We start from the raw sequence: 26,487 nt of genomic DNA, 5'->3' as shown, positions 1-26,487 counted from the left end.
TGTCTGGGGGATGCCCCCCAAAATATTGCTATTCCTTACTTGTGTCCCCTTGACGGCCCAGTAGCACGATGGTGTGGCTTTGTTAGCAGGACTAATGTCTCTCCCTTGGCGAAAGTCTTTCTAACACATAAGACTAGTGACACATCACAGCCTGGGTGAGAGGTGGCTGTCTTTTCTTCCATAGCTAAGGCTAGGAAATTCCATCACTCGCTGAGTGTACTAGTTATCTACTGCTGTGTAACAAATTATCCCAAAACAGTGGCTTAAAACAACACAGGCTTGTTGTCTCACGGTTTCTGTGGGCAGGAGTTGGCAAAGCCTAGCTGGACCCTCTGCTGCACCATCTCCCACGGGTGGTAATCAACCAGGGTAGGATTGGTCTTCAAGCTCATTCAGTAATTGGTCTTCGTGTGTTCGTGCTGCTAAAACAGAATACCACAGACTGGGTGGCTTATAAACAACAGTAATTTATTTCTGGAGGCTGCAAGTCCACGATCAAGGTGTCCACAGATTTGGTGTTTGGTTAGTCTGCTTCCTGGTTCATCAATGGCCATCTTCCTGCTATCCCTTTGGGATTACATGTCTCCCCGTGGTGGAGGGGTGAGGGAGCTCTCTGGGATGTGTTTTCTAAGGGCAGTAATCCCATTCATGAGACCTAATCACCTCCCCAAGGCCCCGCCTGCCAACACCGTCACAGTGGGGATTAGGAGCTCAACGTATGAATTGGGGTGGGTGGGGGGACAGACATTCGGATCAGAACAGCAGGATTCAGTTCCTTACTAGCTGTTGGACCGAGAGCCTCAGTTCCCTGCCACCTGGAATATGACAGCATCACAGCTTGCTTCATCAAAGCCAGCACGAGAATCTGCCAGCAGTCAGTCTTTCGTAACCTAATCACAGAAGGGACATTTCCTTACCTTTGCCATATTTTGTTGGTGAAAAGTGAATTACTAAGTCCAGCTCACACTCAAGATACAAGGGTATGAATGCGTGGAGGGGGGAATCATCAGGGCCATTTTAGCAATCTGCTCCGGCCTGGCCTGTGGTCTGGGCCTGCTGGGCCGGGCGGCCGCCGCCACCACCTTTGACCTCCATGAGGCTCCAGGCCAGGCCTGGGGACGGCCTCGAAGAGCCGCCTCAGCAGCGGGAGACCGCTGCCGCCAGAGACCTGGCAGAGCTGAGCTGAGCAGTGGCCAGGGCCTCCTCACAGAGGGAGTGAGGGAGAGAGCCAGGGAGCTCGGGCACCAGGGCTGCAGGTCAGGCAGGTGTGGGGCCAAGGCACGGCCAGAGGCAGGAGGGAGCCCTCGGCCGACTCTGAGAAAGGGAGTGGCATGAGCCACTCCACATTCTAGAAGAGTCACTTCGTCAGCGGTGAGGAAAGAGCCCCAGGGAGTGGGAGGACCCAAAACGGGCTGGTTAGGGGAGTGTGACCCAGACGGGCCCAAACTGGAAGCCATGGGGCTTGGTCCCAGGTTGGACAGAGGAGGCTGGGACAGGGAGGAGTCTGGCCGCTCCCAGGCTTTGGCTTTGTCCAGAGGACAGTGGGCCCCACGCCTCCCCACCCAGCACGAGGGGTGTGAGGAGCCCCCTCCCATGTGCAGAGATACAAGGCCTTTTCTCATTTGGGGCTGAGAGAAGGGAAGAGAGCCGTGTCTTTTGTTGTTATGAAACGTGACAAATGAGGAAGAGAGACCCCCCCCATTGTCTCACCCACGCACACACGATTGTCATTCTTCTGTTCCATTCTTTGAGAATGCTCCTCCCTGTCTTGACCACCAAACTCTGATATGTCCACTTTACGGTGGCCCTTAGGGACAGCTGTTGACCTGGGGGGCCCCAAGATGCCGAGTCCCCCTCGTTCCTGTCACTCGTGTGGACCCAGGACTGGCCAGCCAGAGGGCCTACTGTAGACAGCAGGGACTCTCGGTTCACTGTTGACAGCAAGGCCCTGGGAAGGCGCCAGGGAGAGGGAACCCGCTGCCGAGCCACACGGAGGGCAAAGCAGAGCGGGACCCCCCCTGCCCCAGCCTGAGCAGCAGGGGGGACAGAGGGGAGGCCTGGCTGGCCACCCACACTCGAAGCTTTGGGGTTTGTGTTAGCAGGAGGCCCCAGTTCCCACAGCTGGAACAGTTTTGGGTTTGGTTTTGTCTTTTAAAGCTTTCCTGCGGTGTAATTTACATACCATATAATGCATCCATTTTAAATACACAATTCAATGATCTTTAGTGAAATCGTCCCCATAAATCGAGATGTCGAACATTTCCATCACCTCAGAAAGTTCCCTGCTGGCCCTTTGCAGTCTGTCCCTGTCCCCACTCAAAGCCCCAGGCAATCACTAATCTGCTTGTCTCTGCTCCACCCCCCGCCGCTTTTTCAAAATTTCATATAAATGGAGTCTACAGTCACTTAGTATAATATTTTTGAAATTCGTCCTCACTATGGCAGGTGTCAGCACGGAACTCCTTACTGTGGAGTACTGTTCCGTTGTAACGGATGTGCCACGGTTTGTTTATCCATCACCAGGTGATGGACGTCGGGATTTTTTCTGATTTGGGGCTGTTTTGAATAATGCTGCAGCGAACATTCGCTTCTAGTTTTTGTGGGGTATAGGTTTCCTGTGTCTCATGAGAATGGAGTTGCTGGGTCACATAAAAAGTTTACATTTAACTGTTTCAGAAACTGATAGGATTTCCACGGCCGTTGCCCCACTTTTCCTTCCCAGCGGCAGAGGTTGTGGGTCCCGTTCTCTGCGCAGCCTCACAAACACTTGTCACTCTCTGCCTTTGTTTTGGTTTTTTTTTTTAAGATTTTATTTTTTTATTAGAGAGAGAGACAGAGCACAAGCAGGGGGAGCAGCAGAGGGAGAGGCAGACTCCCCGCGGAGCAGGGAGCCCGATGCGGGGCTTGATCCCACGAGCCTGAGATCACGACCTGAGCCAAAATCAAGAGTCAGACACTTAGCCGACTGAGCCACCCAGGTGCCCCCCAAGTCTTGCACTTTTTTTTAATTTCTAAGCATTTTGTTCTTTTGATGTTACTACAAATAGAATTTTTTAAATTTCATTTTCAGCTTCTTTGTTGCTAGCGTGTAGCCACACAGTTGACTTTTGTACGTTGACCTTGCGTCTCGTGCCCTCGTCGGTCAGTGGTTTGATGAGTTAGAGCCACCTATAGTGCCAACCAAGAGAACCAGAGGCTCCTCGAGAGCCTGCTGCAGGAGCCTTCTGCCTACGTGCATCCGAGAACTAAGATCACTTCACTAAAGGGTGATGCATAGCTCTTCAGCAACTCCAATGAAAGTTCTTCTTTAAACCAGCTGAGATCCACATCCCCATACCCTCTGCCCACCGGTCTGGATCCACACTCTGATGCGAAGCAGACAACTCTACTCCCCCTTCCTTGAGACCAGACTGTGACCAGACTGCTCCTCCACTGTGGCTCCAGAGCAGACACCAGCCAGCCCTCCCTGGCCTGTGCGTTGCCTGACACAGTGGGACCGGTGGGACAGGAGGTCACGTGAACAGTGTGGTCCCCTTTACTGCAGCCCAGCACTGCACTGCTTCCTCAGAGGCCACATGACCCCTTCTCCCCGCCAAATATGCTTTCATGTCCAAGGACAGATGTTCGAGCCATGATGGATTTTTTTTAAATGTTGCCTATCTACTAATCTCTTTGGAACTTTGGCAGGTTCCCCCAAATGGCAGAGGAGTGGAGATAAGTGGCACATCCTCTAGGCTCACATTTAGTACTTTCTGAGCTCAGTGCTCTGTGACTTTCTCTCAGACAGCACGTGGCTTCTGGCACAGCACCTCGCAGAGGCGGGACCGCTCCCACTGGTGGTGTGCAGATTGATTTTAGGAAATAGATGGGACACAACAATAAATAAGAACTCACAGTGAGAAAAATTACTGTCTTTTAAAGTATCTTCCAGTCTCTCTAGTTCTGGCTGGAGAAACTCTCTGTGAGTGCTGGTTTGTCTGTCATATCCTCTTTAACCCCTGTTAATCCACCTCCCACCCGCCCACTGACCTCTTTCTAAATGAAGAGCAAACCTTGGGAAGTAGCATAATTTAATAATACTTTGGCGTTGCATATTATTATGGCGAGTGCTTTTCCATTTACAGTAGTATTATAATATTGCCTTTCAAAATAAAGTAAAAAATTTTGAGCTGGCAAGAGAAAATATTAATTAGAGGTGGTACAAAGATAGCCAAGGTGAAGGTGGTCTGGGATATCCAACAGGCGGGATGCACTGGGCTGGTGGCCCCCTGCCCAAGCCAGGCCCTGGTCAGCCCCACGATCCTGCTCCCGTGTGTCCCCACTCTGGGCGGCGCCGTGCCCCTCCGCAGCGGGCTCTGACCGTGGACGTTAACCATGTGTGCTCGTGCTCTCCCGTAGGTGCGGCGGGCTGGGGCTGGTGCTGGCTAGCGCGGGCTTCGGCATGCTGACAGCGCCCATCATCGATCTGCACAACCAGAAAGGCTACTTCCTGCACCACATCATTTTTGCCTGCTGCACGCTCATCTGCATCATCTGCATCCTCCTGCTGCCTGAGAGCAGGAACCAGAACCTGCCCGAGAACATCTCTAACGGGGAGCACTACACTCGGCAGCCGCTCCTGCCGCATAAGAAGGGGGAGCAGCCCCTCTTGCTCACCAACGCCGAGCTCAAGGACTACTCCGGCCTCCACGACGCGGCCACCGCAGGGGACGGGCTGCCCGAGAACGCCACAGCCAACGGCATGAAGTCCATGTAGCTCTGGGCACGGCCTTCCCTGAAGGGGGCACTGTGGGCTCCAGGGGCTTGGGGGCTGTTTGGGCACAGGTTTACAGACCAGGGACCGAACACGTGGCTGGGGGGGGCAGGAAAACCCAATTCTGCTGCTGATGCCGCGGATCGCAAGACTGTCAACTGGTGTGGGGAAATTCTGTCTTTCCAAAACTCTAAGGATCGTGTGTGTGAGGAAGCAAACTCTTTGAAAATAACCCTTCAGACTTTCTTTTCTGCCATGAAATGTTTGTATTTATTTTGGTCATTTTTACGAGAAGCACTTTATTCCCTTTCCTCTAACTGATCTCGAAACAGAACCACCTCCTTCGGAAGAGGGACACGGTTGCCGAGGAGGACGCCGTAAGTAGCCAGCGCAGCGGCCCTGGAGGTCACACACGACCCTCGTCCAGCACCCCGCACTGGAGCCAGGGGTCCCTCCCTCTGGGCCCGCGCCCCCCAAGGCCGCCTGCCTGTGTGCGGACAGACTGACCTGTCGTGGAGTGTCTCCATGACCGCATTGTAGACAGAGTGAAATGTAAACGATTAGGTTTTTGCTAGAGAGTCTGTGTATGGTTTCTAAAGGGTTTTTGTGTGTGTGTGTGTTTGTGAGGTAAGAGCTTCTGTTCCATGCGTTGGGGGAAAGCAGCTCCCAAATATCATTAAAACCAGCTTAGTCTTTCCTTCGAGATCATCCTTTTGTACTTGATGCTGGAAGCTCCTTGGGGCAAAGTGTACACATTTCACCAGAAATCCTAAGTAACGGGTGGTACTAAGGCCACGGTCTGCCGACATTGGTTCGCCTGGCCGAGCTCATGACGAGCAAGGGTGTGGAGAGGTGAGGCACGGTAACGTCAGTAGTACTCCTTCCCGGGTTTAGCTCCAGCAAGAAAGTCCCCTCTGTCACACTCGGCTTCCTCGCCAGCACAGCCTGAACATGAGGCCACTTTCTGAACTGAAAACCAATAGGACACTAACTGACGCAGACCACTGAGGCAAACCCACAGGAGCGAGGGGTGCTCTCCCGGACGTGGCCCGTCACCCACATCTCGAGCACACGCCGCATAGAAATCACCAGCCTGGATGACTGTCAGCTCTCACTGACTTCATGCTGAGACGCTGCAAAGCCTGTGGGAGCCACTCCCCCACACAGCCCTGCCTTGGCCTGCTTCCTGCTTCCTGTCGCTTGTCAGCACAGAGCGGGGCTCAGGGTGAGGAGTGGGACTCACAGCTGAGTCCACCTGACCTCTGGCCTCTTCAAGCATCAAGACCAGTTGAGAGAAAGCAATAACTCACCAAAGTTCAACACCCACCCCGCCCCCGATAGCCAAGGGTTTTCATCGTGCTCCTCACTGCGTCCCCGACAGTGAAGGCTTCCTCCTGCCTTTCCAGGTCGGGCTTCCTGCGCCTGTCTGAGGGGCGCGTCACTTGGAGGGCCTCCGCAAGGCCACCCAGGGGGCCACGAACAAACAAGCTTCGTCGGCGCAGGCAGGCGCTGTCTTGTAGCAACACAGGCACCCAGTTTTTTGGACAGCCTGGTTTCTTTCTAGAATTGTCCACCTCCGCACTTTGTGACACATGTCTTTGCTGTGAGCCGTGTTCTTCCAGGGAGCTTGTGGTCTCGAGTCCGTGAAGCAATTAGGGGACTTCCATTGGACAGCGGCTAGAACTCAAAAGGGCCAGAAAAGAGGTTGACGTAACTTCCCTTTCATCCCCGTCCAGCTTTCCACCCGGTCTGTTCTCAGTCCACCCACCACCCTCCCCCAAAACCGCCAGACCCCAGTACGAGCCCGCTGGCTTGCTACAAACACCGTGAGGTGAGCCAACTCGCAGGGAGTGAACCGCACCGTCTCCTCACCAATGCCTGGGACGGAAGATGCCCGGCGGGCCCTCCCCAGCACCACCCGCTCCAAGCCCAGCTCACCCACACCTCCCTTCATTGCTTTTAAGTCACTTTGTTCCACGTTTCAATGTTAGTCTGCATTCCCCTCAATCTGAGATCTTTCCTTCCATCTCTGCAGCCTTCACGTGCCAAACTTTGCCTTTTTTAGAGTACTTACTACAAAGCCCCCGGGCGGCAGGACCCAGTCAGCCCAGGACAGGACCTGCGCAGCGGCCGGGCCACGGGGGGCGGGGGGGACACTTGGGAAGGAGCCGGCGAGGGCCCCGAGGCTGCACCCGGCCGGATGTCTTGTCTGTGTCCCTCATCCCGGCGCCAGGACGGCCCGCTTGCTGTCTTCCAGGACTTGGGCGCCTTCCCTCGCTGGCCGCATGGACCTTCGTGGAGCTTCTGTGAGAACCGTCCTCAAGCTGGCGCGAGCCACCGCTAATCTCTAGCCAGGAGGGCAGAAGCGAGGCATGGCACAGACAAGGTCCTGTTCCTCAGTCTCTGATCTCCATGTGACGGGACAACTGTGAAGACCAGTCCAGTGGAGACAGCAGTCAGCACTGTCACTTCAGTGATCTGGACTAGAAGAGAAGCTGGCTACGGGGACCAAAGTCTAGCAGATGTGAACACGGCTGACTTGCCAACAATCCGTGATGTCCCGGCAAAGAGGTCCCACAGCTCTTCTCTGGCGGCAGCCGCGGGGGTAGGCTGAGCTGCTCTCTTGCTGGTTGGGCTTCGGGACACCCAAAGCTCTTAAGGAACGCCTTTATGAGATGAGGACGAAGCAGGAAAGCTTCCGTGCGGGCTGAGCTCGTGGACATCCCGTACCGTGCGAGCAAGGCAAGAGGGGCCGTCTGCGCGGGAGGGGGCTGTGGGCCCCCCTGGCGCGGGGTCAGCGGTGCGTGGACTCCTCGGTCCTGCTGCCTCCGTGCTTAGTGAGGGAACACTTCTCAGGCACCTGCTACTTCAAGTCTCCCTTCCCCACCGCCTCCACCCCACCCCCTGCTGCCGGGGGAGACATCCCCAGCTCCAGCTTCCTCCGCCGCCCACTCCTGCATCCTGCTAGCCTATCAGGGAGCTGTGATCCCCTTCCAATAAAAGTTATGCACAAATGTGAACACCTGAGACAGGGCTGGATATTTCTTCATTTTGTTTTTCTCCAGAAGTCAACAGTAACACCACATCCCCTAAACGGTAGCGCCCCAGACAAACAGGAAACAGTTTTAAATGCTTTGTCTTCTAAAAGAGTAGAATCCCTTGCAACCAGGGGAAGGGGGCTGGTAGGTTGGTTTGGCCACACAACAGAAAGAGAGCAAAACTAAACCTCATAAAGGAAGTAACTGCACTCAAACATTACCACTTCCTAGAGCCAAACAAGAAATGACTGAAGTGCCATTAAGTGACCCATGTGACCATCGCATCGCCCACCCCTGGGGGCCCGCGGGCACACACATGTGCTGGGGGAGCCCACACTTCAACTCTTTTAAAGAACACCTCACTTTAATGTATTGTGTGTTTTGGAAAAGCAGTGTGTTATGTCTAGTGGGGAATACTTCCCTCCCTCTGTCCTTTCAGCAACCCCCACACATTTGAGGTTTCTATGTAAGAACGTGTTACTGTACATGTCGACCGGGATTACTCTGGAGGTGCTCATTCATAGCACAAGCCTAAATCGAGTTCTGAACTGTCGTTCAAAGCTAAACGTCTGCATGATGTCACATCTGTTGTACCTTTGGGGAAAATTTGTATGTAAATGTACAGAAATAAAAAATGTTGCCCCATTAACAAATTTCCACTGGAATGTCTTCCCTACCTCATCTGATGGTATCCAATGAAGGGCATTTCATGACCATTGACTACAAGTAATAAAAACTCTACCTGTTTATGCAGCTCTCACTGTCCCTACTTTAGCGCCTCTGTAAACCGAGTCTTGGCTCTCACCCTGAGGGGACAGCGGGTGGCCTCTCACCTCGCTTGCAGGGTCCCGGTCTTAAAGGCAAGTAGAGGCAGAGATCGGATTGCACGCAAACTGTTCCCTTGGTGATGTTCTCAGACCACCTGAGAAGCGGGGGCCATCAGCAAACTGAAGAGTTCTTTTCTTGTGTGTATTGACGTCCTGCTAACCCATGGCCTGACGGTTCCTAGAGAGGTCAAGAAAGGACTCTCTTACACTGTGATTCTGAGAGGAAGTTCTGATAACCCAAAACTCTTCTTTAATGTAGTATTTTTTAACAAGAAAACACTATTTCTTTAATAAAGTATTTATACCAAACTCTTCTCTCCATAGCCCTGATTGTGTGTTACTTGCTCTTCTTAGAGAGGTGCCCACTGTGCTTCCAAGCTACAGTTGTGGTGGCCGCGGCCTTGGAGGTTAGCACAGGAAACCTGCAAAGGAGGCAAGCTTCTGGAACCCCAGACCTGCTCCTCTCAAGTGCCTTTATGTCTTGGCCAGAGTGTAAGCACCCCGGGCTGCCTAACCACGGGCTCAATACGAGACTTTTGCCACTGCATGGACCCCATTACAGGGCCCTAAACAATCCGCCTCCAGCAACAAAAGGGGTCCAGATGGACCTTGAAGATTAGGAAGTTCTTTGCCAGTGGTCCTCAACCTCGCCTGTACTGAGCAGCACGTGGGGAGCTTTTCAGATCTGCCAAAGCCTGGGTCCCAGGCCCTCTGAGTCTCTGGGGAAGGGCCAGGCACAGGCAATCTGTGAAGGCCACCCCCAGGGATTCGAATGTGAAGCCAGAGTTAGGAGCCACTAGCCCGTGACATACTGGCTTTTGGAAAAGGGTGTGAAAGAAAATGTGTAGCATGTGGAACTAGCGAGACTGGAATCCACTACATGTGGCGGGCAGGAAAAGGCTAAGGATTAAAGGTAACCAAAGCAGGTGCTTGGGACTTTGGAGAAAAGAAGGACAATGATAGCAAGAAGAGCCAGGAGGAGCTAAAGCATTTGGATCCATAACAATGAAGTAGATAAATAGCGCAACTGACATCTGAATTGCCATGCCCCTTACTCGATCATGCGAAGCATGCATATATATCTAGTCCTAACGATAACCCAGCAAGGGAGAGCTTATTCCCAATTTACAGGTGAGGAGACAGGGCCCAGGGGAGTTAGAGATTCAAGTCCAGAAATCCAGTGAGCCGGTCCAAGGGAGAACACAGCAGGAACTGCGGTGAGCAGCCGTGCCGGGGAAGGGCTTGCCCGGAAGGGGACAGGAAGGAGCCAACCTGACACGTACTTTATAAAGACTTACTACCTTAATTCTAATGAGGAGTGTACACGGCAGGGTCATGACTAATGTACCTCTTTCCTAGATTATCAGGTTAGCCCTCTGCAGTCCCAACAATATCCCATTTTAACCCCTGTTCCCTATTCCTGAGTGGCCACACACGCACTCTTGCCTGCCATTTGGCTCTTCTTCCCCAGGCAGATCGATTGCAGCTTTTTGGCCCACGCTCTGGTGAGCGGAAGAAGGAAAGTTAGATGAAGATTTGAAAACAAAACGTAAACACATTAACCTAATGACAAACAGTGAAATTCAATCCATTTATTTCAATGTACATTGTACATAAGTTACAAATCCTCACTTCTGCCACTCTGCTAGAACTTTTCCGGAAAAGCCTCCATTTCTTCCTTGATCCTGTTTTCTACCAGTAATGCGAAGTTACTGTCTGTGTTTTGAAGGTTATAGCTGACAAACACCTGTTTGTTGGTCTTCCTGGCTAAAAAGAAAACACATTGGCACAGAAGTGACTGAAATGCCTGGAGGTTGTGTGCGCCTCACACATCCCTGACAGCAGAACCATGCCTGGGAAGAGAATGGGGTCGTAGGGAGAGAAGAAGGTTTTGGTTTTTAATGCTCCTCCAGGCAGCGCCTGCAAGTGCGGTCACGCAGACCCCTCCCCCCCTCACTGTCCACAACACCCGTTCTGCGAGTGTGGCCCCAGTCAGCAGCAGCGCCTGGGAGCTTGTCAGAGATGCAGATTCCCAGGCTCCACCCCAGACCAACTGAGCCAGAGATTCACAAGCGCTCCGGGGGATCCAAGCCCTGATGGCTGAGTACCACTGTTCTACCTGAGAAGTTGGTTTGCCTGTTTTGTTTTGTTTTTACTTTAAAATACAGACAATGATAAAGTAATTAAAATAATTAAGTTCCCCTTCAGTACCACCCTCTCTAGCAATTCCATTCCCTTCCCAGAGATAATCCTACGTGTCTGTACGGTTCCATTTACGTAACACACACACATACGTGTCCATGCATGTGAACAGACGCACAACCGTAGGGCTTTCAATCTGATGTTGAAGATACGTGTTAGCCCCTTTCTACAAACCCATCATAGTTGAAGAGTGCTCCTCCAACTACTAAAATCAAGCCCAGTCACATGCCCAGAGTCATAACACGTATCAGGCAGTAAGCCTTAATTAAACCAGTTTAGTACCGACCACTCCAGTGCTGGGCCCCCTCCCTCGGCGTCCCCCCACACACGGGCAAGTGCCAACTCCTACTCCCCGCAGACATCAGATGACCATGCCGGCCCTGTCACACGGGGAGGTGAGGAGAGGGGGGCTGGCACTGTCAAGTCACAGCCCGCTCAGCCTACTGTCGTCCAGTGGCAGGAAATTCCTTGTCCCCAGGGAGAGGCCACTCTGATTCCAATCACTCTACCTGCTAAGACAGGATCTTACAGGGAGCAAAACTGTGTCTGCCTGCACCGTCCACCCAGCAGCCCAGCCCTGCCCTCCGGGGCTCACAGAGTAAGGGCGCCCCGTGCACACCAAAGCCCTCCAGTGCTTCTGGGGTTACTCTGGACCCACTAGATCGTCTCTTTTCCTACTTCCTTTCATTCTCCATATAGGATACTGTTTCAGGACACCTCTCTCTTCCCATTGCCCCTCGAGACAAGTGATGCGTTTTCAACTGCAGGGTCCAGACCTAAGTTACTCGAGAGGACCAGCACAGGCCAGGGCGGCATGATCCCAGCACCTGGGCATCAGCAGCCCCCTGGCACTGCCAGCAGCCACATCATACCGCTGACTTTCCCAGCCTTCTCCGCGTGCTTGGCCTTGCTGGGCAACAGCTAAGCGCTGCCAGGTTTGGCTGATACAGGCAGGAGACGACCCTTCATCAATATCTGAGTTTAGTAAGTTGGTGAAGACATATTTTTTTGTCTACGCTTATACAGATTATAATCAATCGATGTAAACCACACGAGAAGAAAAATATTAATTAAAAAAATCATTTGCACAAAACTAAAAAAAAAAACAACAAAATACAAAAAACAGAACAAAACAAAAAGCAAAGTAGTTTGTTGCACACAAAGTGCTACTAGGCTTCCATCACAAGGACACCCGTGAGCCCATCTTACTTTACTGGCATCAACTATTTATTCGTGATGCAGCAAACAAGCCCCCGCCAGCCTCCTCTAGCAGAACCCGTCTCCCACCCTGGGGCGATCCCCCCGGTTTCCCGGCTCTATAAACATGAGCACGCCCGTGTCTCCCCCTGACCAGGCAGGGCATGATACGGTTTGTCAGCCCTTCCACACCGGCCGAGGCACATGAGGAGCAAAGGGCCATCTCGCCTTTCAACTCCTTTCACGTGGTTCAGAAAACAATAACATCATCAACGTAGGGAATGAGAACACCCGGGACTCTGGGTGAAGGCTAAGCAGGAATACCCTGTATCTTTGCTGCAAATTTTCTGTAAATTTAAAATTACTTCCTATTAAGAAATTACCAAAGTAACTTACTAGTTGGGTAACCAGCGCACGCTAGTTCCCAGCCAGGTTTCTCTAACGCCGGGCTAAAGAAAAAGGCCAGCGGATGCTCCTATAACACCAGAGCCGCCCTCAGGGTCTGTGCCGTCCACACGCAGGGAACTCAGAGCGGCAGGTCTAGAGGCACCCACCCTCACCCTGGCCACGACTCCCCTGTCCACCTCCACCGTGCGGCCACACTGCTCACGCGGGGGCTGCCTGGAGTGACTGGCAATATAAACGCCCACTGAGCAGGGATCAGGTTGGCCGAACGGTGGGCACCACTCAACTGCCCGCCCCTCAACACCAGGGGCCGGGCCTCCCCCGCCTCACCCCCAGCGCCCGGCGCGTCCAGGGCACTGGCTGGGAGCACTGGTGCACACGAAGACCAAGGAGGAGACAGAGGCTGCCCCCACTGTCCCACGTCCCCAGGCGCCCTGCACATTGGCAGGGGCAGGACACAGCCGTCCTCACCTCAACTACCGAGCTATTTTCAGGAAGTATGTGTTCCAGGCGCAGGAAGACGGTGGAGCCTTCAACCTCCCGCTCTTGCTTACCACCGTCTACACCACACTCGAGTCAGGCCTGCCTCCCCTCCGGCCAGCTCTGCACGACACCACATGGACACCGAAGGACAGTTCTCCTGCGCAGGCTCTGCCGCATCACCAGGAGGCGACCCCGAGCCACTGCTGATGGGCACTGTGGGCATCACTCTCACTCTCCTCCCGGGAGGAGGTAACGCGCTTCCAACAGGGAACTGAGTCACCCTGTCACTCACCGGCCTGGAGAGCAGGCCGTGGGAGCCCCTCGAGAACATGCCAGCTGAGACAGTGGTCAAGGTCATGGACAGAGACAAGCCCTCCTTAAAGAAGACCCAACATACAAAGGTCTGTGCTTCTCTCTCAGTATAAGGATGCTCTCCTTCTCCAGGGCCTGGGCCTCGCGGGTCCCTGCAACAGCGACTCCCCATCTGGCTGTTCGTGCAGCCGCAGCCGCAGGTACATACCTAAGCGCTGCGCAAGGCCAGCGGAGGTGGTGTCGGAAGTGTCTCCGAGGAGGGAGGTAGACACAGGGATGGAATCCTAAAAGGGAAACAAAGAACACATGCTGCTTTTCCATCGGCCAAGCTTCTGTGGCTTCGGATTCCTCCTGAGGGTGGCAGTGGCAGGTTCTGGGAGGTTGGACACATTTACCGAGAGAAGGAAGCCCCGGCATCTGTGTGGACAGCCAGGTGGGCTGACGCTCTGCTGCACGTGAGGTCAGACAGCTGGGACAGACGAAGAGCAGTCACGGAAACTGGCATCACAGTGCTGTTAGCAAGTTCTAAGACTTATTTTACATAAAAGGCTTGCTTCAGTGTTGGAAACCCCAAAGCATGCTGAAAGACCACATTATAACCAAGAGGGAAGCCAACAAAACCATTAAGGGTACAGCAGGAAGAAAGCTAATCCCAGAGTCTAGGTGCCAAGTGCCCCTGGGTTCCTCTCACCCGTAAGTTAGCCATGAGCCCAGACGGCAGGATGCCTATCTCCTCATCTGGGCCTGTTAAGAGAACACACAGCTCCATTCCCCTGAAGGTGTCTGGGTTCTGCAAGCTCAACAAGGCCCTAGGGCACCAGCCATCAGTGTCCAAATAAGGAAAATAGGAACGTCAGAGTATGTTTGACCAATCCTCATTTCAGATAAGAAGCAGTAAAACTAAAAAAATAAATGTGGCCCTTTTGAAATATAGAAGAAATCTGACCTCCAATTACTATGGAAGTAATCCCCCTTACCATTAAAATTCCTAGCTGAAGAGAAAAAAACTCACTAACTTACAATATGGTCAAAATTACTTTTATCAAAATACTAGCCTTCTAAAACAAACAGCACTCAGTACTGAGTCAAGTACAGAGCACTCAGTATAGAGACAAGATTTTTTTTTTTTGCCTTTCTCTTTTTTTATTTATTTTTTTAATTTATATTTTAGTTAACACACAGTACGATATTGGTTTCAGGAGTAGAATTTAGTGATTCATCATTGACACCCAGTGCTCACCACAACAAGTGCCCCCTTAATACCCATCACCCATCTAGCCCAACCCCCGCCGACCTCCCTCCGGCAACCCTCAGTTTGTTCTCGATCGTTAAGAGTCTCTTACGATTTGTTTCCTCTTCCCTTCCCCCCTTTCCATAATGTATGTTCATCTGTTTTCTTTCATAAATTCCACCCATGCATGAGATCATATGGTATTTGTTTTTCTCTGACTTATTTCACTTAGCATAATACACTTGAGCTCCATCCACGTCATTGCAAATGGCAAGAGTTCATTCTTTTTTATGGCTGCATAATATTCCATTGTATGTATGTACCACATCTTCTTTATCCATTCATCCGTCAATGGACATTTGGGTTCTCCACAGTTTGGCTATTGTTGATAATGCTGCGATAAACATCAGGGGGCACGTATCCCTTTGAACCTGTATTGTTAGTAGTATCTCTAGTAGTGCAATTGCTGGATCAGAGGATAGCTCTGTTTTTAACTTTTTGAGGAACCTCCATACTGTTCTCCAGAGTGGTTGCACCAGCTTGCATTCCCACCAGCAGCTTAAGAGGGTTCCCCTTTCTCCACATCCTCGCCAATACCTGTTGCCTCTTGTCCTGTTAATTTTAGCCATTCTGACAGGTGTGAGGTGGTATCTCATCATGGTTTTGATTTGTATTTCCCTGATGATAAGTGACACTGAGCATCTTTTCACGTGTCTCTTAGCCATCTGGATATCTTCTTTGGACAAATGTCTATTCATGTATTCTGCCCATTTCTTGACTGGATTATTTTTGGGGGGGCTGCTGAGTTTGATAAATTCTTTATAGATCTTGGATACTAACCCTTTATCAGATATGTCATTTGCAAATACCTTCTCCCAATCATAGGCTGCCTTTTAGTTTTGTTTCTTTTGCAGTGCAGCTTTTTATTTTGATGAAGTCCCAAAAGTTCATTTTTGCTTTTGTTTCACTTGCCTCCAGCAATGCATCTAGTAAGAAGTTGCTATGGCCGAGGTTAAGGAGGTTGCTGCCTGTGTTCTCCTCTAGAATGTTGATGGTTTCCTATCTCACATTTAGGTCTTTCATCCATTTTGAATTTATTTTTGTGTATGGTGTAAGAAAGTGGTCCAGTTTCATTCCTCTGCGTATTGCTGTCCAGTTTTCCCAACACCATTTGTTGAAGAGACTGTCTTTTTTTCCATTGGATATTCCTTCCTACTTTGTAGAAGATTAGTTGACCATATAGTTGTGGGTCCATTTCTGGATTCTCTATTCTATTCCATTGATCTATGTGACTGTTTTTGTCCCAGGACCATAGTGTCTTGATGACTAGAGCTTTGTAATACAGCTTGAAGTCTGACATTATGATGCCTCCAGTTTTATTTTTATTTTTCAGTATTGCTTTGGCTATTTGGGTTCTTTTGTGGTTCCATACAAATTTTAGGATTGCTTGTTCTAGCTCTGTGAAAAATGCTGGTGGTATTTTGATAGAGATTGCATTAAATGTGTAGATTGTTTTGGGTAGTACAGACATTTTAACAATGTTCTTCCAATCCATGAGCTTGGAATGCTTTTCCATTTCTTTGTGTCATCTTCCATTTCTTTCATTAAGTGTTCTATAGTTTCCAGAGTACAGATCTTTTACCTCTTTAGTTAGGTTTGTTCCTAGGTATCTTATTGTTTTTGGTGCAGTTGCAAATGAGATCGATTCCTTGAATTCTTTGGCTGCTGCTTCCTCATTGTTTAGAAATTCAACAGATTTCTCCACATTGGTTTTATATCCTGCAACTTTGCTGAATTCATGTATCAGTTCTAGCAATTTTTTGGTGGAGTCTTTCACATTTTCTACATAAAGTATCATGTCGTCTGCAAATAGTCAAAGTATGACTTCTTCCTTGCTGGTTTAGATGCCTTTAATTTCTTTTTATTGTGTGATTGCTGAGGCTAAGACTTCCAGTACTATGTTAAACAGTAATGGTGAGAGTGGACATCCTTGTCTTATTCCTGACCATAGGGAAAGGCTCTCAGTTTTTCCCCTTTGAGGATGATATTAGCTGTGGGTCCTTCATATATGGCCTTTATAATGCTGAGGTATGTTCCATCTATCCCTACTTTGTTGAGGGTTTTTACCAAGAATGAATGCTGTACTTTGTCAAATGCTTCTTCTGCATCTACTGACAGGATCTTATCCTTTGATAAGTTCTTATCCTTTCTTTTATTAATGTGATGTATCACACTGATTAATCTGCAAATACTGAACCACCCCTGGAGCCCAGGAATAAATCCCACTTGATCATGGTGAATAATTCTTTTAATGTACTGTTGAATTCAATTTGCTAGTATTTTGTTGAGAATTTTTGCATCCATGTTCATCAAGGATATTGGCCTGTAACTCTTTTTAGTGGGGTCTTTGTCTGGTTTTGGAATCAAGGTAATGCTGGCTTTGTAGAATGAGTTCATAAGTTCTCCTTCCATTTCTATTTTTTGGAACAATCTGAGAAGAACAGGTATTAACTCTTCTTTAAATGTTTGGTAAAATTCCCCTGGGAAGCCACCTGGCCCAGGACTTTTGTTTGTTGGGAGATTTTTGATTACTGATTCAATTTCTTTGCTGGTTATGGTTCTGTTCAAATTTTTTATTTCTTTCTGTTTCAGTTTTGGTAGTCTGTAAATTTCTAGGAAACTGTCCATTTCTTCCAGATTGCCCAGTTTGTTGGCATATAATTTTTTCATAGTATTCTCTTACAATTGTTTGTATTTCCATGGTATTGGTTGTGATCGCTCCTCTTTCATTTTTGATCTTATCTATTTGGGTCCTTTCCTTTTTTGATAAGTCTGGCTAGGGGTTTATCAATTTTATAAATTCCTTCAAAGAACCAGCTCTTAGTTTTGTTAATCTCTTCTACTGGTTTTTTGTTTGTTTCTATATCATTTATTTCTGCTCTAATCTTTATGATCTCCCTTCTTCTGCTGGCTTTAGGCTTTATTTGCTCTTCCTTTTCTAGGTCCTTTAGGTGTAAGGTTAAATTGTGTATTTAAAACTTTTCTTGCTTCTTAAGGTAGACCTGTATTACAATATACTTCCCTCTTAGAACTGCCTTTGCTGCATCCCAAAGGTTTTAGACTGTCATGTTTTGATTTTCATTTGCTTCCATGTATTTTTTTTTAATTACTTAATTTCCTGGTTAACCCATTCATCCTTTAGTAGGATGCTCTTTAGACTCCATGTATTTGAGGTCTTTCCAAATTTTTTCTTGTGGTTGACTTCAAGTTTCAGAGAGTTGTGGTCTGAAAATATGCATGGTATGACCTCAATCTTTTTTGTACTTGTTGAGGGCTGATTTGTGACCCAGTATGTGATCTATTCTGGAGAATGTTCCATGTGCACTCAAAAAGAATGTGTATTCTGCTGCTTTAGGATGAAATGTTCTGAATATATCCATTAAGTCCATCTGGTCCAGTGTGTCATTCAAAGCAACTGTTTCCTTGTTGATTTCTGCTTAGATGATTTGTCCATTGCTGTGAATGGGGTGTTAAAAGTCCCCTACTATTACTGTATTATTATCAATGAGTTTATATTTATTATTAATTGATTTGTATATTTGGGTGCTCCCAAGTTGGGGGCATAAATATTTACAATTGTTAGATCTTGTTGATGGATAGACCCCTTAATTATGATATAATGCTCTTTTTCTCTCTTGATATAGTATGGCTACCCCAGGTTTCTTTTGACATCCATTAGCATGACAGATGGTTCTCCATCCCCTCACTTTCAATTTGCAGGTGTCTTTAGGTTTAAAATGAGTGTCTTATAGGCAACATATAGATGGATCTTGTTTTGTTTTGTTTTGTTTTGTTTTTTATCCATTCTCATACCCTATGTCTTTTGATTGGAGCATTTAGTCCATTTACATTCAGAGTGATTATTGAAAGATATGAATTTAGTGCCATTGTGTTACCTACAGAGTTGATGTTTCTGGTGATGTTCTCTGGTCCTTTCTAATCTTTGTTGCCTTTGGTCTTTTTTTCTCCACTTGAAGAGTCCCCCTTAAAATTTCTTGCAGGGCTTGTTCAGTCGTCACAAACTCCTTTAGTTTTTGTCTGGGAAACTCTCTCTCCTATTCTGAGTGACAGCTTTGCTGGATAGATTTCTTGGCTGAATATTTTTCCCATTTAGCACGTTGAAGATATCCTACCACTCTCTTCTGGCCTACCAAGTTTCTGTGGACAGATCTGCTGCAAATCTGATCTGTTTTCCTTTGTAAGTCAAGGACTTTTTTTCCCTTGCTGCTTTCAGGATTCTTTCCTTGTCTGTGTATTTTGTGAGTCTGACTATGCTATGCCTTGCTGATGGTCAGCTTTTGTTGAATTTAATGGGAGTTCTCTGTGCTTCTTGCATTTTGATGTCTGTGTTCTTCCCCAGTTTAGGGAATTGCAGATATAATTTGTTTGAATAAACCTTCTGCCTCTTTTTCTCTCTCTACATCTTATGGGACTCCCATGACACGAATGTTAATACGTTTTAATAAGTCGCTGACTTCCCTAAGCTACCTTTGTGTTCCATTACCTTTCTTTCCCTCTTCTTTTCAGCTTCATTATTTTCCATAATTTTATCTTCTATATCACTGATTTGCTCCTCTGCTTCATCCATCCTCATTTTTATATGGCCTCCTTTGGTGTTTGCTTCTTGGTTATAGCATTTTTTAATTTCGGCCTGACTAGATTTTAGTTCTTTTATCTCTGCAATAAGGGATTCTCTTGTGTCTTTTATGCTTTCTTCAAGCCCAGCTAGTATCCTTATGATTACTATTTTAAATTCTAGTTCAGACATCTTATTTATATCTGTATTGATGAAATCCCTGTCCATGGGTTCTACTTCTTGTTCTTTTGGGGTGAATTCCTGCATCTTGTCATTTTGTCCAGAAAAGAAGACAGAAAAAACAAACAAATAAAAAAAACAAAAAACAAAGAAAAAATACCCAAAAAAGTAATCTTGGGTGTGTTTTAGTCTGCTTGTTAAAAGAATCTAGATCCAAAACTTTAAAAATAAAGAAGTAAAATAAAATAAAATGAAAATAAACAAAAAAATAAAAAATAAAAAAATATTTAAATATATGTGTTAAAAATAGTAATAAAGGAACAGAAAAAAGAAAATAAATGAATAATAAAAAAACAAAGCATAAAAGTAAAAAGGAAGCTAGATCCTATTTCCCCTAGAGCTGAAGGTTTGCAGCACTCTATGATTAGTAGAGTTGGTACCAGCCCGTTGTTTGTGCTGGTCTTCTGAGGGGAGGGGCCTGCTGGGCTGATTCTCAGGTGGCTGACCCTAGTGGAAATGGGCCTCCTGGGCACAGGGGAGCAGGGCTTGGTGTAAGCGGACAAGCCTCCACTAGGTGGTGCATCTTGCTCCCTGAAGGCTTTCCGTGCTGATGGGCAGGATGAACATGGTGGCAACCCATGCACTAGCCCTGGAGCTGACGGTTCACAACCCTACTCTTCACTGAGCCTTCACGGAAGAGCAACCAATCACCCCTCATGTTCCCAGTTTCCATCAGAACCCTGCACTCACCCTGCCTGTATCCAAGCTTTTTTATCTCAGGCACATGACTTAGTTTCAAGACTCCAAATTTTAGGGACTCCCATGGCATTGACCCACACTGTTCCTCTGGGGGAGGGTCTCCCCACACTTTTGCAGTTTGCCGCCCATCCCAGGAAAGCAGTCTCACCACCGCACAGCAGTTCGCAGTTTATAGCAAAACTGAGCAGAAAGCCGGAACCAAGACCTGCTGCTCTCAGCCAGCATCCCCACTCCTCTGCCTGGGAACAGCACAGCACCTTGGCACCACCCATTCTTCTTGCAACCCAGGGAATCCTCAGACCACCCTGTCACTCTGCCCTGCTTCACCACCTGAGCACTTTTTAGCCAGGGACGTGCCCCACAGTAGTGGACTTCTAAAAGTTCAGATTTTGCACTCTGCTGCTTAAATACTTTGTGGCAACCTCTGAAAGCAGGGTCCCTCCCCGCCTCTGTACCCAGTTATATCTCCCCAAGTCAACTTTCCACACCTCCTACCTTCCAAAAGGTGGTCGCTTTTCTACTTGTAGACTTAAAGTTTTTGCTCTCTCAGACCTCAGACTGATTTCTTGGGTGTTCAGAATGATTTGATAACTAGCTGTGTTCAAGGGACAAGACAAGCCCCTATTCCTCTACCATCTTAACTCTTCCCTGCCAGGAGGCAAGATTTTTAGAGGAACAAGCATGTGCCACCAGAGGCTCTGGGGTGGGCACCCCTCCCCCCATACTGTCCAGGTAAAGACAGGTAAACTGAATAAACACCTACTATGTGCCAGATACTGTGAGCAGGGCACAGATCAGTGACTGCTCCTTGTCTCCTAGTGGTTCAAAGTCACTTCAAAAGGAGAAAGAACCTGTTCAGGTCTATAAGAGATGATCAAAAAAATACAGGATAAGAATGAAAGCATTTACTGCAAGCTTTTTTGCTGAAAAGATAACAAAAACATGAACTCAATTAATGAATTTGCTGTTTACAAGTTTCAAGTTCAATATTCAGCTATGTGCTAACAGTATTTACAGTTAAACTTTTAGAAACAGAAAATCTACTTTAAGGTGATCGTTTCCCAACAAAAACAAAACTAAAAACCTTATATTGTTACCCTTAGTACTTCATTATTTCCAAAATCTTACTATACCCAGCTGGTCTCCGAGGCACACACATGCTTAGACAGTTTTACTATGGCTGGAGCACCACTGTCCACTCCAAGTGGGCCCAACACGTCCTACATCATCTGAGCACGTAGGGCCCCTATATCATCCTTGTTCTAAAGCCTGTCAGTGCCACAGACAGACCACATGATGCAAGGCAGGCCAGCTGGAAGAGCAGCAGAATGGTATGGTTTTGTTCTATATGGTCTTGTCTTACATGTGGAGGTCGAGGGGCAAGGGAGGAGGGGGAGACGTCACAGACCCTTTGGTGCCACTCTCCACACATGGGCTAAAAACCTTTTTCTGGGAAGGGCCAGAGGATAAATCGTTTCGTTTTTATGGACTACAAGGTCCAGTTTTAACTGTTCACCTCTGCCATCCAAATACAAAACCTGCGACAGACATTACTGAATGGATGGGCAGAACTATGTTCCAGTAAAACTTGGTTACAAAAGTAGAAGGCAAGCCAGCCCCTAAGCCATGGTTTGCCAAGCCCTGTTCCACAGGAAGCTTGTTTCCTGCTTTAAGCTATGGTCTACACCTCTTCTCTCCAGCTGGAGAGTGGGTGCCCTGCTGCAGGAAGACAATGTACAAGTATACAGTGTGACCAATGAATAGGACTGAACTTCTGACAGGTCTGGTAACTGAGACTGGCCCCTTTTCCTCTCCCTACCTGCTCTTTATAGAGTGTGAGCTTCCAGATGAGGAAATATACCCTACTAGGAGCTATGACTACCAAATGGTCTGACTGCCAAAGTGCACCAAAGCAGCGCACGGGAGGAATCCTGAAACTGATTCAAGGAAGCAATGCCTGGTCTTACCAATCAGTAGTCCTGTGCCCTATGTGACCCACAGCCTTACCCACTGTCTATGACTACAGCCTAAGGACTAGGAAAGAAAGAAGGTGAGGTGCCTCCAGGGCATCACAACCTCCAAACACACAGCCCCACCCATCACCTCTCCTCCAATGAAAGAAGGAACTGCCACCTGCCCAAAGGCCCAGCTGCTAGTACCCACCAGAAAAGAAATAAAAGAAAACCCGCCCAGGAAAAGAAGAGCAAGAAGGGAAAGGGCAGAGAGGGATACTGTGTGAAGACATCCAGAAGTCCCATTCAGAGGCTGTCTCCTTCCTGAAACTTTACCCAGATCCTGCCTGATGGCTCACTCCTCTGATTTCCTACCACCCCAAGGTCCCCTCGGAGATTACAATCCTTACTGCTGCAGGTTACTGGTAGCCCTCCCTAGCAAACCTGGAGGTCCTTGAGGGAGGCCTCATTCATTCACTCAACAATTTAATGAGCAGCTTGTCAGGCACTAAGGTTACAAAGACTCATAAAACAGACAAACCTCACCACCACCACCAATACTGATAATTAATTGCAGAGGGAGCAACATCTGGGGACATGCCTATGTGCTAAAGCAGCCAAGAGTGGGCAGGAGGAGGGCGGGAGCAGGGGAGCTCTACCAGGTAACAGAGCCTAAAGAGTTACTGTGAAGTCTCTGAACTGTGCTCTGAGGGTACCTCTTGAAAGATCTGGAGCAGAGGAATGACAATATCTGATTGCTGTCTGCTGCCCTGTAGAGAACTGGCTCTAAGGCAGTGTTATGGGCTGAATCACATCCTCCAAAAAGATAAGTGCACATCCTAACCCCTACACCTGTGAATGTAACTTTTTTTTTTTTAAGAAATAGGGTCTCTGCAGATGTAATTAAGCTGGAATTTAAGATGAGGTCATAATGGAATAGGGTGGTCCCTTAATTTATTATGACTGGTGTCTTTACAAGTAAAGACACAGAGAAAGACACACAGAAAAGGCCAGTGACATTGAGTGATGCTGCAAGCCAAGGAATGCCAAGGACTTCCAGCAACACCAGCTGATGGGAGAGGCATGGGAACATTTCTCCCTCAGAGCGGGCGGGGGCGAGGGGGAGGGCGGAGAGGGCCGGCGAACGCGGCCCTCCTTCCTCCAGAAGGACCAGACCTGCCGACACCTTGATTTCAGACATCTGGCCTTCTGAACTGTGAGAGAATAAATCTTAGTTGGTTTAAGCCACCCAGCTTGTGGCATTTTGCCACAAGCATCTCTAAGAAATTAACACAGGCAGCAAAGGGGGGAATGAGGCAAGGAAAAGGAGATGCTGCAGGTTTGGCCCAGGGTGGCAGGCCTGAAAGGAGGTGATGGGTGTGTAGAGGCCGCTTTGAGGCAACCAACTTGGACAGTGGAAACCTGAGTACAGTAGAAGGACCCACAGTGCCCTCCAACCCCTTAGCTGAATACAAACAGGCCCATTAGGCGACCCACCTAAGCCCTAGCTAACCAATGGGTTACTTACACCCCAAAACGGGTACCAAAAAAAGGAGGAACATTCCATATGTTCCCATACCTCCTCACCTTCCCCCTTATCTACAGTTCCCCAACACTGCCTCCTGGCAGTCTCTCCCATGCTGTCCTTCCCGCTGTGCATTCAATAACCTTCTGTCTCCTTTGTTCTGTCTTGGGTGAATTCTTTCACTGACCCTGCCAACGGCCTCCACCTCATGGGGTCGCCCCACATGCTGGTTGGATTCCCCCCATGTTCTGATGGACCGCAGTGCCTACAGATTCACTGACACTCCCATGTGGAGAGTGGAAGACAGAGTAATCAAAGTTTGAATGGAGTTTCCACAACAGAGATGGGATGGCTGTGAAAGATGCAGGTCTGCGGGAAGAGGTTAAGAGTTCGGTCTTAAATATGTCTAGCGTGAGATGCCTATTAAAACTTTCAGGCGGGAACACAGGAGTCCAAAATTCAGGAAAGAGGTCTGTACTAGAAACAAGGAAAATTCAGTGTGGCCAATACAGGGAAGGTATGAAAACTAAGAGGTGGATGCCAACCCTCAGGGCAGGAGTGTGACCAGAAACCCAGAGGTCCCACGATAGAGCCCCACTGAATATCCAACTACAGAGAGGGGCTAGGAGAGCCAGCAGTGGGGCGCCCGCCTTAAAGGTAGAGGAGGTGGGGAGAGGCGGGGCTCGCCTGGGGGCCCACGCGCCGGCCGGACCGCACCCCGTTCCCCTCGGGTGGTGCAGGTCCGGACTGGACCCCGGTTCCCTAAGACACCACAGCAAGAGTTCCGGGGAGCCCCCAGGCCCCTGGGCCCAGGAAAGACCTGAGGGCCACGCGCACGCACCTAGGGGGCCGGAACCCCCTCTGGTACCCCACTTGTGCCGGGACGCTCGGTTACCCTCAGTCCCAGCCCCCGCCCCCACACCGGCCCGCTCCCTTGGGCCTCCACCCCCCACGCCTGCCCGGCCTCCCCCGCCGCGCCCCCCGTCCTCTCCCCCCACCTCAGCCCCGGGCCCCCTTCAGGACCTCCCCGACCGCGTTCGCCGGCCCTCTCCGCCCTCCCCCTCGCCCCGCCCCGACCTGCACTCACGTAGCGGTTGCACATGGCCACGGCGAGGTTGCGCAGGTGCGGCGTGGCTCCCACCCACAGGAAGAGCGAGTCCGTCAGCCGCATGACATGGAAGTGGACGAGCTGCTCCCACAGCCTCGCGCTGAAGTTGTGCAAGGAGACGTCCCCGCCCGCGGCGGCCCGCGGCCCCTCCATGCCGCCTGGCGGGCCCTGTCCCGCTAGCGCCGAGACTCCGGCTGCGAGGCCGGCGCGGAGCCTGGCCAGACCCAAGCAAGCGAGCGCCGAGAGGCCGAGCGCGCGCCTTCACTCTTGGTCCCGGGGCGCCGGCAGGGCGGGCCCGGGGAGGAGGAGGGGCTAGCCCGGGGCCGGGGCGGGGCCGGGGCGGGTCCAGGAGTGGGCGGGGCCGGGCTTCTCGCTCTCGCGCCGTAGGCAGAGCGCAGACTGCGCGGTTCCCCCCCGCCTCTCCCAGGGCTGGGGTTTGCTGAGAACTTGCGGTCATCAGCGACAAGGGCAGGGCTGGCGTCAGGGGGCTAACCTCAGGGTGTCCAGGGCCGCCGGGCAGAACTCGCCCTCGCTTGTTCCCTCCCTCCTCCTTAGTGCTTGATAAGTAGCATTCATGTGCTGGCGCTAGCTGCAACGTCATCCCAGGGCGTGACTCGTAGCCCTTTGGAGACACTTTTTTTTTACTTTTTTATTGTTATGTTAATCACCATACATTACGTCATTAGTTTTTGACGTAGTGTTCCATGATTCATTGTGCATAACACCCAGTGCTCCATTCAGTACGTGCCCTCTTTAATACCCATCACCAGGCTAACCCATCCTCCCACCCTCCTCCCCTCTAGAACCCTCAGTTTGTTTCTCAGAGTCCATCGTCTCTCATGGTTCGTGGAGACGATCACTTTTTAATTAGTTCCTTAAGCGCTCCTAGCGCGGCCACCTCCCATCACCTCGTCTTTGGTTTGGTTTACCAAAATCCTCCTCCTCTAGGAGCCCTGTACCTTCAGGGAAGCCTTGAATGCAGCTACCTTTGAGAAAGGCGGCGATATTGGAAGAAAGCCTCCAAAAAGTGTGACCACTAAAGTTGGCAGGAAGGCACTCTTGGACGCAGACCCCCTGAGGTTTGCAATCACATACAAGCCAGGACCTTGGGCTGACTTGTAATCTTTGAGACTGTTTCCTCGTGGACAAAATAGAAATAAGAATAGGTACCTTTCAGAGGAGTGGAAAGGAGTAGGTGCCAGTGTGTGGGAAGCACGGTTAATGGTGGCCATTATAACTAAGGGATCCTTTAATCTGAGTCACTGTGGGACACTGCAGAGTTGAAATAAGGAAGCCTTCAATATCAGAGAGAATGTTTGAGGTAAGAGCAAGCAGGATCCATTTTGTCAGGTTCTCTTACAACAGACCGTTGGGTTTTATGTCAGAACTATCACAGTCCTACTTTTTAAAGCTCTAATAGGTCTCAGTAGACAAAATTTAAATGTAAAAGGTTACATTTGTAACCATGTAAAATGTAAAAGGTTTGTTCTGTTTGCTAATTATCAATGATTCAATACAATAGTTAACTTTCAGGTCAATATTTTTAACAGCTATATTCAGGTATAATTGACATACAATGACTACACATCTAAAGTGTATAAATGGATGTTTTGACACATGTATAACCCATGAAACCATGGCTACAATCAAGATAGTGAACATGGGGCGCCTGGGTGGCTCAGTTGGTTAAGCGACTGCCTTCAGCTCAGGTCATGATCCTGGAGTCCCGGGATCGAGTTCCGCATCGGGCTCCCTGCTCAGCGGGGGGATCTGCTTCTCCCTCTGACCCTCCCCCCTCTCATGCTCTCTCTATCTCAGTCTCTCTCTCAAATAAATAAATAAAATCTTAAAAAAAAAAAAAAAAGATAGTGAACATGTC

General features: G+C 49.2%; 2 protein-coding genes across 6 annotated transcripts in view; one reads left to right on the top strand and one right to left on the bottom strand.

The window, feature by feature from the left end:
• SLC22A23 (solute carrier family 22 member 23) overlaps positions 1–5,450 on the top strand; it is a 178,524-nt gene extending 173,074 nt beyond the window's left edge. Inside the window, exon 10 of one of the 2 annotated variants that reach the window (XM_035030747.1) lies at positions 4,399–5,450. In XM_035030747.1, the coding sequence (XP_034886638.1) occupies positions 4,399–4,756 (358 nt within the window). In that variant the 3' untranslated portion in view covers positions 4,757–5,450. The remainder of the gene's footprint in view (positions 1–4,398) is intronic. The other variant, XM_035030750.1, reaches the window with a different exon arrangement.
• PSMG4 (proteasome assembly chaperone 4) lies at positions 4,966–24,893 on the bottom strand. 4 transcript variants are annotated; one of them, XR_004683809.1, is made up of 4 exons: positions 24,588–24,893; positions 13,426–13,501; positions 8,625–8,796; positions 4,966–6,436 (listed from the first exon to the last, which is right to left on the bottom strand). XR_004683809.1 is itself a non-coding variant. In XM_035030755.1 (3 exons), exons 1-3 carry the CDS (start codon positions 24,759–24,761, stop codon positions 8,705–8,707), a joined length of 342 nt encoding a protein of 113 aa, XP_034886646.1. In that variant the 5' UTR covers positions 24,762–24,893; the 3' UTR covers positions 8,596–8,704. The 4 variants fall into 4 exon arrangements, 2 of the variants coding, with proteins under 2 accessions (XP_034886646.1, XP_034886645.1); XR_004683808.1 differs by having other exon boundaries at positions 4,966–6,430; XM_035030755.1 differs by lacking the exon at positions 4,966–6,436 and having other exon boundaries at positions 8,596–8,796.
• Positions 24,894–26,487: the final 1,594 nt, after the last annotated feature.

Source organism: Mirounga leonina, unplaced genomic scaffold (genome assembly GCF_011800145.1).
Source record: "Mirounga leonina isolate KUSES-001 unplaced genomic scaffold, KU_Mleo_1.0 Mir_366, whole genome shotgun sequence".
NCBI classification, from domain to species: domain Eukaryota; kingdom Metazoa; phylum Chordata; class Mammalia; order Carnivora; family Phocidae; genus Mirounga; species Mirounga leonina.
This window is presented reverse-complemented; position numbering and strand designations above follow the sequence as displayed.